This window comes from Exophiala mesophila (genome assembly GCF_000836275.1).
Source record: "Exophiala mesophila strain CBS 40295 unplaced genomic scaffold supercont1.3, whole genome shotgun sequence".
Classification (NCBI taxonomy): domain Eukaryota; kingdom Fungi; phylum Ascomycota; class Eurotiomycetes; order Chaetothyriales; family Herpotrichiellaceae; genus Exophiala; species Exophiala mesophila.
In genome coordinates this window covers 660,179-672,586 of record NW_015622506.1, presented here as the reverse complement: position 1 = coordinate 672,586, position 12,408 = coordinate 660,179, and the positions used below count along the sequence as shown (strand labels likewise).

Sequence of the window (12,408 nt, the reverse complement as noted above, 5' to 3'; positions counted from 1 at the left end):
CTATGAAAGGTACCTACTAGGTATGTATGTTCCCTATCTACACTAACGAATTTCGACTACATTGTTCTTCTGGTTTTTGATCGGTCGAATTCACAACTCTCAATCAAGACATTTCAACAAAATGGGCGATGCTGGCGTCCCCATTGGCCCCAATGAGACAGCCACACTTCCTTCATCCCATCCTACTAAATCATTCTGGCAGACCTCGCATCCCAACCCAGTATCTCACCACCGATCAACCCCATCATTACCTTCCAAAGCAAGCATCGTTGTCATTGGTACTGGCATTACTAGCGTCTTTGCCGTGGATGAATTACTAGCTCGATCACAGGGTCTTGATGTGCTCGTCCTTGATGCTCGGACAACCTGTTCTGCCGCGACTGGTCGAAATGGCGGACATCTGGTTCCTCTCGTCCACGAGCAACGACCAGGCATCATCGCCTGGGAGCTCCGCAATTACCACCACGTCGCCAATCTGATCGAGTCGAGGAAGATCCCCTGCGACTTTCGTCGTCTACAGTCGTGCATCGGCTTTTGGAACCAAACCTACTTCGAAGAGGCCAAAGAGGCCTTGAAGCAGGCTACCGAACTCGCACCTCAACAGACAAATGGCCAAGTCCGTGTCGTCGAAGACCCGGACGAGTTGACACGTCTGAACCTCGTTCACGCTGTTGGCGCCTTGGTGCAGACCACCGCCGCTAGCCTGAGCCCTTATAAGCTCGTCATTTGGCTCTGGCAGGATTTGCTCGATCGATATCAGGCTAGCGGACAGCTCAACCTGCAGACCGAGACGCCAGTTAACGAGATCCAATCGAGCTCATCTGGCGACTATACTATTGTCACCCATCGAGGCACCGTTCAAACTCGCCATATACTCCTCGCCACCAATGGCTATACGTCCCATCTTCTCCCATGCTTCAGCAAGCTAATCTCCCCGCGTCAAGCTCAAATGACGGCACTGATACCGCCGCAAGCGTCGCCGTTCTCTCGGATGCTGATCCCCCAAAGCTACGGCTTCTCCGGCGTTGCAGGTATGGACCGCGAAATGTCTGACTACTTGGTACAGGCGCCCATATCTGACTCGGATTCGAACTTTCACCCTGATCCTCTGGACCGTCACGCTATCGCCTCACAAGGCGGGCAACTCATGTACGGAGGTGGACGACAGCATGCTAGTGGCAACGGCAACTATAACAGCGACGATAGCTATGTCGATCCAGAGGTGGAGAAGTATCTGCGAACATTGCCTGCACGGTTGGACCTTGGGAACTCCTCGAACACAACTAGCCGTAGCCACCAAGGCCAGACTTTGTCGCCGCCCAAAGATGACTCTGACCTCCAGCTCGAGTTGCAGGCCTCATGGACGGGTATCATCGGCAGTTCCGCAGATGGCCATCCATGGGTCGGTGCTGTGCCTGATCACCCGGGCCTCTTCATCGCCGCTGGCTACAGTGGACATGGAATGCCTAATGCCCCGCTGAGTGGCCGTCATGTCGCCCGCCTCCTCCTCCAGAGTCTCAAGACCGTTGACGTAGATTGCACCCTTCTACAGGAACACGAAGTTCAACCTTCCAACTCGTCTGCGGATGCTGCTTTGCCCATCGAATATCTCGTCACCAAGGAGAGAATGCAGAAATTTAATCTGTGAAATATATGCTTCGAGACCAGGAAGTCCTTTTGAACGGGACAATACTGCTCCACATCTGACTGAACATATGTTCTTGAAAACCCCTGCTGATCCTTGGAACAATGTGGATCTCTGAGACGAAGAAAGCTAACTCCATGCACTATGTTGGCTTTGTGCTGGATCATGCTCTCTGCTTGCAAACATCCACCATCATCGGCTACAAGTATTATTGATTTGGTCTTTTTTCATGCTTTCTGTTCCCGTAACCAGATTGTTCGACTTCTTTCATGTCTTGATGGAACCCGAATGCAACATCTAAGCTTGACTTCAACAAATGTTCCAACAGAAGCCCATGACACTCATTTCATGTAATAATATCATGCAATTTCCAGAAAGAACACACCGAAGCTGATGTTGAGAGTTGCCATTCAGACCAAAATCCACTTTTTGTCTTTGCCTCCCTGCTTCACCGCGATCGAAGTCAATGTGTCTTTGATGGCGTCCTTTGGGCATTTAGGGAACTGGTCCTTGAGCACCTCGATCAATCCAACCTTGGACAATGTGCTGCCCTCCACTGCCGCTCTGAACGCAGGGAGGACATCCGACGGAACCATCTTGACCGCCTTGGTGCCGCTCTTGGCTTTGGCTCCTGCTAAAGCCTTCGCAGGCTTGTCGTCTTCAGTGGCTGTCCCGAGTGTGCCCCTTGGTGGCATCAAATTTCCTGTGTTTGCATCCAGTGTCATAAGTGGCAGTCGTGGAGGCTGCATCTCAGATCCAGATCCGGAACTTTTGCTCTCTTTTTTCTTGGGACTTGGCTTGCCAATGTCACTCCAATGCACGGTCGAATACGGGTCGATGGGTAGAGAAGTTGCATCGTGAAGGACATCCATGCGATATACTGACAGATCGAATTGGTTTTCAGGCTGAACGCCAGATCCTTCCCAGCATACTCCACTCGACTTGGCCTCCAATTCACCAACAAGCAAGCGCCGCTTGACTGGCTCGGCTTCGTCGTCTAGAAAGTCATCCATCTCATCTTCACCGGCTTCGTCCTCCGACATTTCATCCTCATCCATCAGATCGTCATCGCCGTCCTCGGGCTCTTCCCATTCCGCCTCACTATCATAGTCGTAATTGATATCTGGCAGTCCACGATGCACAGGGTTTCGCGCTAATTTATATGAACATTTTGATGAGACTGCCCGCGTGAAGGTTCCTTGATATGGCGGACGAACGTCTTCGCGAAATTGAAGATATTTGTACGGCACTGATGCAAGACAGCTATCATCGTCAACCACATCGTCAACGGACGTTGAGATGACAGCAAGCTGTTCCATAATGGCCTTGACCGGTCGAATCGGCCGTCTGCGTTGTCTTTGGCGAAACCTTGAGCGAAGAGGTTCAGGTACTGTGCCTTGATTGAGCGGGAATTCGGCATGACCGAGGGGTCCGGCGCTGCGATGAAAGCGGTTGAATGGTGCTACTTCGGCAAGGTCGCTCACGAAGAAGGGCAGGATCCAGTTGTTGAATTCAGGATTGGTGGCTTTGACCGGAGTATCCGTGCCGGCCAGAGGCATATCACTATCGATGGAGGCAGTTGATGATCTCCTGCTGACAGGGCCGGTTGAATGAATATCTGGTGTAGTAGGTGGTGTCGAAGCAGAAGCTGGGCGAGCAAAGAATGCACCGATCCTCATTTGTGACTGGACCAAGTTAGCACGATTGTCATGAAGAATGAGTTTTGCGGCATACTTGTTGCTTTTTGAGAACTTCAGCCTCCTTGCGCTTCTTCTCGGCTTCCTTCTCTTGCTGAACTGCGTCTTTGGCTTTCTTTTTTTCTTCTCTCACAGCCTCCTTTTCTTGCTGAACGGCATCCTTGGCTTTCCTTCTTTCTTCTCTCACAGCTTCCCGAGCCTTGCGAGCGGCATCCTTCTCTTCCTCTTTGCGTCGTTTCTCGTCATCTTTTGCAGCCCTTGCTTCGAGCTTCTCCTTTTCTTTTTGTTCTTTTTCTTGTCTCTTGATGACTTTCTCAACCTCTCGCTCAGCAAATGTAAGTTTTCGTTTCTTGGGATCAGGCGCCATCGTCTTGTCCTTTTGTGGACTCGTGCCAGGGGTTGTTCCTAGGTCAGACAAGGGGCTGCCGGGAGATGATTCCCGCGGTGCTGATACAGATGGAGAGGCCCCAGAAAGAACACAAGAGTCAAAAGGTACTTGGTGAAGAAGTAGTCCTTGATAGTTCCGCTTTTTGGAAGGCGTCAAGGGAGCACCTGCTGAAGGAGAAAGAGCGACCTCACACGAGGACATGGATTGAGTGTCCATGTTCCAGGGTTGCCTCCCAGAGCGACCTCATATAAGGTGAACAAATGCGTCACCGGTTTAGAGGGAAAGATAACAGTTAAGTAGTGAAGCCCTGTGAATGTGAGGCTGACTCAGGGTTGGGTGGTTGAGGCCAGACTCAATATCTCGAATTGAAATGCACGACTTGTTAAAGTGACGCGTACTTGCTACTATTCTATGGAGTAAAACGCGGGCTGACGCGCCGAGAAACGGGAAACGCGATCAGTCACTATGGTTTAAGTAATGCCTAGTTTGACTTGTGATTCACAGTAGAGCCTATGACTTGGACTACGGTGGGGTAATCGCTCCACGAAATGACAGATGATAATGAGGCTTCACAGGTACGTTTATGGCCTCCAGGTCTACGAGAGCTACCGGCAGTGATGACCCAGTTGGAATTTTAGTGTTATCTACTTGGAAATTCCAGTCTCTTTACCTCAACGACGCCTCTGAATCTTGGTTTTATTCATGAGCTTGTCCCAGCAGAGAGCGATCTTGGGGTATTCGTGACAACTAAAGCAGCCATGAACATGTACTGCTTCACTTCTGACTGCTTTCCAACTTAAAATGCTCCATCAGACTCTCAAGCTGACATTACTACCTCCAACCCACAGCGCATCCATCGACAGATAACTGATATCATACCCATTCGCCTGACCAACCCAAGATTTGAAAAGGCCCCCAAAGGACGCAGGTGCTGTATCGAGGTCGACAGTCCCTTGGGGGCAAATCAATGTGTTTCACTAGTCCAACATCTGTAGACTCCTCGAAAGTCAAATTGACCTTTCCAGTACAGTATTGAGCTTTAAATCGTGCCGTAGCCTTGATGTCCGCCACTTTGTACTCTGTCCGAGTATACGCCCGGTGCATCAGAGCCAGTCAACTGGCCGGTTCTGGCTTGTTCGCGTCGATCGAAGTAGACATATTCAATGTAGAAAGCGTGAATGTGTCCAGGGAGGTAGCCAAGGACCGTGAGACAGATGTTGACGAATAGGTCAGCGCCGCAGCCTGCGACTAGGAAAACACCAACAGGTGGGACTGTAATACAATGTCAGCAATGCCTTGGAATGGGGCTTTGGTTGTAAGACGTTGTCGGGTCGCACAAACCCCGGGACAAAACACTTACGAAGGATAGTGATGAGGACGATGAGAAGCGCAGGGGCTGCGTCAGACATTGTGATCCCTTTTGTTCTCCAAGGTTGATAGACGAGTGAAAAGGAGGAGATGAGCAAGAGTGGAGGGCTGATAATCGAAGATTGTAGGTACTTTGTTATTGTTGATGGGATCAGAGGGAATAATGCAGGCAGATACCAAAAGCTCGTACTTATCTCTACGCCGAGAACCACCACAATTTCAGGATCAGGTTTCAAGAATGATGGGGTGACTCCAAGCGACCATGCGGTGACGTACCTGCCTTTAGTCCCTGCCTTTAATCCCTGAGCAATGTGGCAAGTGCCGCCCTTGCATTTCTGTGGCTAAGGCACCCGCTGGAGGAAGGCGCACCCATGTTTGTGATCAACAGTCGGTGTGGCGGTGCTCCTCTCTCCATTTGTCCCAATTCCAATTGCGTGTCACGCCGATACAATCAACCACAACCACTGCAACCTCAACTCCAACCACAATCCATCACCGCGATCATTTCCATAAAAATATACCCTCGCAATGAGGACGACCACGTTACCTTTTTACAGTGGCCATTGATCCAAGCATGGATGACATAGCTGGCCTCAAGTGGGATTCGAATGCGGGTAATTCACGGAAGCCCCCGACCTCGAATTACTCTGCGTTTACTTCCCTGAAACCAACCCCTCCCCCGTCTGGACGAGCCTCTCCCTTCCCTGCTGCCTTAAGCAAACCCCCCTCGAAACCAGCTACTCCTTCCAACGATAGCTTCGCCGGCCTGGTTGCTTTCGGTTCCGGGCCAAGTAAGAATCTGTCTCTACAGGAACAACAGAAGCGGCTTCTAGAGTCCAAACTCCTCCAACAGCAAGCCAAAGACCAAGCAGCTGCAGAACAATTCCAGGGTGGCGATGATACTTTTTGGAATAACTTCGGAAGCGGCAGGGGGACGCCAGCCGTAGCCAAGTCACCACCGCTCCCCTATGTTCGTTCGAGTCAGCCTGTTCAACATGACGACGGCGAAGACGACGACCTTTTCGCAGCTTTCAATCAACCAGCCACTGGAGCAAAAACTAGTACAAATGGGACCGTACAGAAGAAGATCCTTGTAGAAGATGGCGACGATGACGATCCTTTTGGACTGTCCGAATTCACTTCTCGAGGAACCAAAGCAGCCGAGACAAATGCTCCAATTGTTGGCGGTGACGATGACGATGTCCTTGGTCTGTTAGGGAAACCAGTATCCTCTGTTCGACCGTTGCCGAGGCCCTCTAGCAGTAGTGTTTCTAACAGTCCTGCTGATGTGCATCCTCAAGATAAAGCAGTCGCGGAGCTTGTGGACATGGGGTTTCCGGCTGACAGAGCGAAACAAGCACTGGAATCGACTGAGACCGGCTTGGATGTACAAGCAGCCGTAGGTTATCTATTGAACCAGGCCCATTCTGAAGCCCAGGAGAGAGCTCGGGGTCAAGATAGATCGAAAGCACCTGGGCGGAATGTTTCAAGGGTGTCGGAGGCAAGATCACCTCCAGGCCAGCAACGGACCTACAATGAACGAAATCGACAAGATCATGAACAAATCCCGGCATCATCTCGGGGTCCTGAGAAAGACTTTGAGCGCATGGCAGGCGAATTTGGCAATCAGCTACTGAAGAGTGCTGGCTCGTTCTGGAAACAGAGTACCAAAAGGGTTCATCAGGTTGTCCAGGACTTTGGTTCTGACAGCGAACCAGGGACACAGCCTCGGTGGATGCGTGACACGGAAAGGCGCCACATCGCAACAAATAACCCACAGACTACTCAATTTGAGGATCAAGGCTCCCGAAGACGAAGTCCTAGGAATGAGCCAGCTCTGCATGTTACCGATGAAGCATTAATGCTGGAATCTAGTAGACCAATCACCCAGCCGCGAGAACCAAGAGCCGAAGAGCCCTATCACAGATTTGGTGACAGTCGGGGCCATTCACCCAATTTCTCCCAGCGGCCTGCAGAACCTACACTCCCACTTCGAGAGGCGCATGAAAAGCAACCAGCTTTTCTTCGCCCTAGCATCTCCCCTCCAATAACGACAACGAGATCATCATTGAATAGACAGGCAGCCGAAGAGCAGGCGGCTCAGGCATATACAAGTTCCGCCCGACGGCGAAAACCGCAGCCGACACCCGACCTTATCGCCCAAATAGAGCCACATGCCCGCGAGAATGGCTCGCAGGACGCCTCCTCGAGAAACAAACCAGCAGCTGTGTTCGAACGCCATCCACAACGTCCTCCGCAACCAACACTGACCCGGATCGAGACACCCGTCAACCCTCCCGCGCCGGCTCGTAACATTCCACCGATATCAGCCATCAGCCTTAAGGCAGTCCACACCCACCGTGAACAGGGCAACGCACACTTTCAACGCGGCGATTATTCCGCAGCACACCAGTCGTATGCAACCTCTATTACGCATATTCCTGCCGCTCATCCTCTCCTTATCGTCCTCCTGACCAACCATGCTCTTACCGCCCTCAAGACAGGCGAGCCGAAAGTGGCCATCACTGACGCCGATAAAGCTATTGCCATCATTGGGGTATCTAAGGGTGAATCAGAGTCGATCGATCTCGGAAGTAACACTTCTTCAAAGCGGATGCGTGACTACTACGGCAAGGCACTGATGCGGAAAGCCGAAGCACTGGAGCAGATGGAAAAATGGGCCGAAGCAGCAGCTGTCTGGAGATTGGCTGTCGAAGGCGGGCATGGTGGCTCGACAAGCATACAGGGCAGGCTTAGAGCCGAGAAAGCGGCCAGTCCGACGACGCAGAAGCCAGTCTCAGCGGGGCCGAAGCGCTCTGCTGTGTCTGCCCCGAGGCGGCCGGCGCCAGCTCGAAACTCACCTGCTCCAGCAACTGCCGCAGCAGCAGTGACCAGGCTCCGTGCCGCGAATCTCGCCGCCGAAAAGGCCGATGAGGAAAAGTTTCGGCTCGGTGACTCGGTCGATGCACGAGTCTATGCGTGGAAAAACGGGAAAGCCGACAATCTGCGCGCCTTGTTGGGTTCGTTGGAAAATGTCCTTTGGGAGGGAAGTGGATGGAAAAAGGTCAGCATGGCGGATTTGGTCTTGCCACAGAAGGTCAAGATTCAGTACATGAAGGGCATTGCCAAGGTTCACCCCGATAAGGTATGTCTCTTCTCTCTATTCGTATAGGCACTGGTGCCATCTTTTGCTCATCGAACTCTTTCTCACAACAGATCCCGACGGATGCCACAACAGAGCAGAGGATGATTGCCGGGTCCGTCTTTAGCACCTTGAACGAAGCCTGGGACAAATTCAAAGCGGAAAATGGACTATAATGGGCAAAGAAGTGTCCGTCCGACGGGAATTATCTACGATATCCAATGCTAGAAGTAAGTGTTCATCTTTGGGAAGAACAATGGAACCTTGACTTCCAAGGGCGGACGACTCTATACATGCATAATAAGACATTGATCATCTGTTCAAAGCCTTGTCGCAGACAGACGCTTCTCGGGTAAATTGTTGGTACACTTGGGAGACAGGCCAGGTCAGGATGTGTGCTGTCACCTCTTCTTACCACCAATCTTGACGCCTTTGTTTGATTTCTTCCCCTTGCTCTTCTTGGTGCCTTTGGCGGCCTTGGAAGCCACCGCGGCCTCCAGTCTCGTAGCTCGCTTGCGCCATGCCTGCCATCTGTTTTTCCGATCAAAGCCGTCGACCTTGACATTCTGCCTCTCTGCTTCGCGACCAATCGAACTATTCGCTTCTCGGTTGGTGCCCTCACGAAGAAACGTTGGAATGATGACGCGGGGCTTGTACTTTGTCATTCCGTGACTCTTAACCGGCTGTGTGGTTTCAGGTGGAGATACCACTGGTACAGTGAAGACTTGTGGCTCTTTCATTGGTGTTGCGAACATGTTCAGCCGTCGTCGCGTGGGGGCATTCGGCGTTGCGGGAAGTTGCGAGCCAGGTCCATCTTTTTCCAATGCGACTCCAATATATCGTCGTTTAGGGTGGCGTGCTGGATCTCGATAATAGCGGACGTAGCCAGACTCGGTGGCGTAGATAGAATGGTCTTTACCAATGCCGACATTCTCGCCAGGGTGCCATTTGGTACCTGCAATCTTTGGGTCAGCAACTATCCATGGCCGGTCAGCCCAAGGAGAAATCCACCTCTCTGTTTGAAAATTATGTTTCCAGGGACAACGTATTCTGAGGCCGACTTTTTGGCTCCAAGGCGTCGACCTGCCGAGTCTGTGGGCCCATTGGCTCGCCCCTGAGCCGCATGGGAGGCATATCGGACGAGAATTTTAGATGACTGCGGTTTGAAAGGTGTATGGTGGGAGTAGAAGCTGAGGGAATTCATGGACGAGACGAGGGTGACCAATGAAGGTTCCGCTGCGGTGGCGGATTGGAACAGCCGTGGCTGCAACATGGCGACTTGATGCAAGGATAATTACCGTCGAGGAAGACACATGGTGTTGTCGAAGCAGTTACAAATAATTGTCTTGCGGTGGACAATTGCTTCCAGAAAGTTGAGGTTGCTATGAGTTTGGCGCTAACCACTTTCGGTCAAAACTGTCAAATTCCATCGTCATTTGAAACCCTGCATGGGGTATAGGGAAGGCGCGAAGGCCAAGTTGTTCCTTCCCTCATGGAAGCCAATATAATCTAACCCAAATGTCAGTTTCGACTTCATCATCTCATCCTTGAAATCGCTGTCCCCATTTCATATTGTTTCGTCAACATGATGACTCCTGTTGTCACTCTTCTCCTTTTCCTGAGCGTGGCATCAGCTCAGTTTCAATTCTTCGAGCAGTTTTTCCAAGGCGGCCAGCAACAAGCCGCTCCGGAGAAACAAAATGTACCTAGCGACTCTAACTGGTATCGTCAAAACTGGGAGGGAGGTACGTCAATTGCCAGTTACTCTTTGAATTTTCTCTCTCCTCTTCATGCTAGCAGCTTGATGTCCATCAGAGAGCCATGTTCGATCATTACTGACACATCGCATAGCGACCTGCTCCAACTATCTATGCCCGGATACACTTGCTTGCGTGCATTTTCCACACCACTGTCCATGTCCGCACCCTGATGTGGAGGACAAGGTGGAACTCGCAGAAGGTATCGCCGTTTGTGCCAGCAAGGGGGGCTACAAGGCAGGGGAAGCCCTTCGTAAGGTTGACTTGGCCAGAAAAGGTCTCTTATGAGTCGTTGTCGGGAGGCTCTGTACAAGTGCAACACAATCATTTTGCAAGCAATACAGATGTTTATTCCAATTCCTGCTCTGCTAGGTCCTCTTTGTGACGCAACTGCTAGCATCCACAGAGCGTCGTCTCCGACGGTGGACCACATAGAAGAGATAGAAGCTGTTAGTCGCATCTCCAAAGACTTTGAATGCCGGCGTTCGAATTCGACCCATGGTTGTCATATTGAGGTCGGTGCCAATTTCTCCCAAGCGCAAATGTCTTGCATGTGCTCAGAGCGAGGCAGAATATATTTTGTTGGCAGTGAAGCGGTTCGATGCACCCCGCAGGGCTTTGTCTTGTTGTCATGCCCTCATCTCAACGCAGGTCGCTGCCTTATTACACTGCCGATGGACGCCTTTCCAGCCCATGTTGATGCCAATAGCCGGCGCTGGCACCACTTCACAATGGCTGTTCGCAGCGTTTTCTCCAAGTCTACCTTTGATTCTCAAGGCTCTCTAACTCTCTGAATCACGACCTCCAGGAGACTCTCATTCTGCCATCCTCGTTGCTGTGGTCATTGCTGTGCGTATGGAATGGAAATCAAACACAGGTGCTTGCTACGACTGTCTTCACAAGGCTTAGATCGATGGATCCGTTTTCTCTGACTGCCGGGGCAATTCAAATTGCAGCAGCGTGTGCTCAGTGTACAGTCACAATTATCAAGTGGGTTGGCGATGTCCGCACCGTCGACGCTCGCATCTCATCGTTTTGCGACGAGGTTTCGGCGCTCCGTGCTACTTACGAGGGACTGGAACATAGCCTGAGCTCGCCGTTGATGGCTGAGGCGGCCCGCATCGCCAGCAAAACCTCTGATGGCGGTCCCCTATGGCTGCAAATCAGGGAAGCATTAGACGACTCGAAGAAAAACATGAAGTGAGTCAATGAGGTGCTCACACACATCGCTAGCACTTCAGGCTTTGCTCATCGGATCAAGGCTCAACTTCAGGAGTCCCTGGCTTCTGGAGAGTTGTTCTATCTTCGCCAGCGCATTCAGGTCTTCAATTCATCTCTGTCCCTTCCCATCCAGATGGTTTGCGTCATGCTGCAACTCGAACAAAGGGGCATTAGTGTCGAGAACCAGATAGCCCTGAATAGAAAACTGATATCCTTGGAGAAAAGCATCCAGGAGTTAGTGCAAACCCTGTCCACTCCTTCGAATAGTGGTTCGACACAGGTTGCCAGTGATGTCGACTCCTCGGGCCGCGCAGGGATGGAAGCATACATGGCGTTCGCCCAGAAGTTTTTGACGACTGCATCTGCAGCTGCCAGTACGCGCTCGTCTCTTAGCACTATCTCTCAGCCAAATGTACCCTTGGAGCACCGGCGCCTCTCAGGAGTTGGGCTTTCTGGCGATAACAAAGCACGAGTCGCTGGGTGGATCCCACCGCCATCTCCACCTTCTCGTGAGTCCAGGTGCCCGACGGATCACGAGCAGCGCAATCATATCACTCAGTCACCAAGACTGGAAGTGCCAAATACCGTCGGAGCTGAGGTGGAGTTTCTGAGGACTAAGCGACATCTAGACTTGGGTCAGGAAAGACTCCAGCAAGACCAGCATGTGGCTGCAGAGACGCACTTCCGCAAAGCTCTTGCGCTCATGAAAGGGCACGATTTTCAAGGCAAAATCTCCCTCCAACCGGCTGATATTGTACTTATAATAGCGGACTGCTGCCTGAAACAGCAGAAGTTTGACGAGGGCAATTAACCTGCTCAAACCTGTGACAGAAATGAGTGATGTTCTCTGTGCAGAAGACTCCAAGAGTACAATTGTTCAGTCTCACCCACCTGGCCACGAATCGCACAGACCTGACAGATTGCAAGCACTGGCAGGTGATCACATGCTTGGTCTGACGTACATGCTAAAAGAAGAATATGAGATCGCTGTTAGTCAGTCCTTGATTATGTGTCCAAAGAGCACGACAATGATTTGAGTCGCATCATGAAGGGCGCAGTCGCAAGATATGTCAGTGAGCTCCCAACTTGAGGTCCTTCAGAGGAGTCAAGTGGTGGCAATACACATCACTGAGCAGCTCAGGTATCTCATCTCAACAATAGTAAATGATCTTGCTATGATATTGCTAAGA

The 12,408-nt window shown here is 51.4% G+C and overlaps 6 protein-coding genes across 6 annotated transcripts; 3 read left to right on the top strand and 3 right to left on the bottom strand.

The window, feature by feature from the left end:
• The first annotated feature begins 31 nt into the window (after positions 1–31).
• Positions 32–2,010, top strand: PV10_03899 (uncharacterized protein). The gene has a single exon (XM_016368411.1). The coding sequence runs from the start codon at positions 122–124 to the stop codon at positions 1,646–1,648; it is 1,527 nt and encodes a 508-aa protein (XP_016224199.1). The 5' UTR covers positions 32–121; the 3' UTR covers positions 1,649–2,010.
• On the bottom strand, positions 1,814–4,084 carry PV10_03898 (uncharacterized protein). Its single transcript, XM_016368410.1, has 2 exons — positions 3,380–4,084; positions 1,814–3,330 (listed from the first exon to the last, which is right to left on the bottom strand). Exons 1-2 carry the CDS (start codon positions 3,944–3,946, stop codon positions 2,056–2,058), a joined length of 1,842 nt encoding a protein of 613 aa, XP_016224198.1. The 5' UTR covers positions 3,947–4,084; the 3' UTR covers positions 1,814–2,055.
• A 209-nt stretch (positions 4,085–4,293) lies between these two features.
• PV10_03897 (uncharacterized protein) lies at positions 4,294–5,370 on the bottom strand. Its single transcript, XM_016368409.1, has 2 exons — positions 5,091–5,370; positions 4,294–5,002 (listed from the first exon to the last, which is right to left on the bottom strand). Exons 1-2 carry the CDS (start codon positions 5,137–5,139, stop codon positions 4,770–4,772), a joined length of 282 nt encoding a protein of 93 aa, XP_016224197.1. The 5' UTR covers positions 5,140–5,370; the 3' UTR covers positions 4,294–4,769.
• A 182-nt stretch (positions 5,371–5,552) lies between these two features.
• Positions 5,553–8,668, top strand: PV10_03896 (uncharacterized protein). The gene is made up of 2 exons (XM_016368408.1): positions 5,553–8,243; positions 8,315–8,668. The coding sequence occupies exons 1-2, from the start codon at positions 5,673–5,675 to the stop codon at positions 8,414–8,416; spliced, it is 2,673 nt and encodes an 890-aa protein (XP_016224196.1). The 5' UTR covers positions 5,553–5,672; the 3' UTR covers positions 8,417–8,668.
• PV10_03895 (ribosomal protein L27) lies at positions 8,382–9,568 on the bottom strand. Its single transcript, XM_016368407.1, has 2 exons — positions 9,252–9,568; positions 8,382–9,195 (listed from the first exon to the last, which is right to left on the bottom strand). Exons 1-2 carry the CDS (start codon positions 9,511–9,513, stop codon positions 8,642–8,644), a joined length of 816 nt encoding a protein of 271 aa, XP_016224195.1. The 5' UTR covers positions 9,514–9,568; the 3' UTR covers positions 8,382–8,641.
• A 257-nt stretch (positions 9,569–9,825) lies between these two features.
• On the top strand, positions 9,826–12,029 carry PV10_03894 (long chronological lifespan protein 2; the record flags this gene model as incomplete). Its single annotated transcript, XM_016368406.1, has 4 exons — positions 9,826–9,985; positions 10,092–10,207; positions 10,806–11,197; positions 11,231–12,029. 4 exons carry the CDS (start codon positions 9,826–9,828, stop codon positions 12,027–12,029), a joined length of 1,467 nt encoding a protein of 488 aa, XP_016224194.1.
• Between the last annotated feature and the right edge of the window lie 379 nt (positions 12,030–12,408).

Coding starts and splice junctions, on each gene's coding strand:
- PV10_03898 (XM_016368410.1), bottom strand. CDS start 3,946: ATGGACACTCAATCCATGTCCTCGTGTGAGGTCGCTCTTTCTCCTTCA. Junction 3,331..3,379: donor AAGTTCTCAAAAAGCAACAA/GTATGCCGCAAA, acceptor AACTTGGTCCAG/TCACAAATGAGGATCGGTGC.
- PV10_03895 (XM_016368407.1), bottom strand. CDS start 9,513: ATGTTGCAGCCACGGCTGTTCCAATCCGCCACCGCAGCGGAACCTTCA. Junction 9,196..9,251: donor CATAATTTTCAAACAGAGAG/GTGGATTTCTCC, acceptor CAAAGATTGCAG/GTACCAAATGGCACCCTGGC.
- PV10_03897 (XM_016368409.1), bottom strand. CDS start 5,139: ATGTCTGACGCAGCCCCTGCGCTTCTCATCGTCCTCATCACTATCCTT. Junction 5,003..5,090: donor CGTCCTCATCACTATCCTTC/GTAAGTGTTTTG, acceptor ATTGTATTACAG/TCCCACCTGTTGGTGTTTTC.
- PV10_03899 (XM_016368411.1), top strand. CDS start 122: ATGGGCGATGCTGGCGTCCCCATTGGCCCCAATGAGACAGCCACACTT.
- PV10_03896 (XM_016368408.1), top strand. CDS start 5,673: ATGGATGACATAGCTGGCCTCAAGTGGGATTCGAATGCGGGTAATTCA. Junction 8,244..8,314: donor CCAAGGTTCACCCCGATAAG/GTATGTCTCTTC, acceptor TTCTCACAACAG/ATCCCGACGGATGCCACAAC.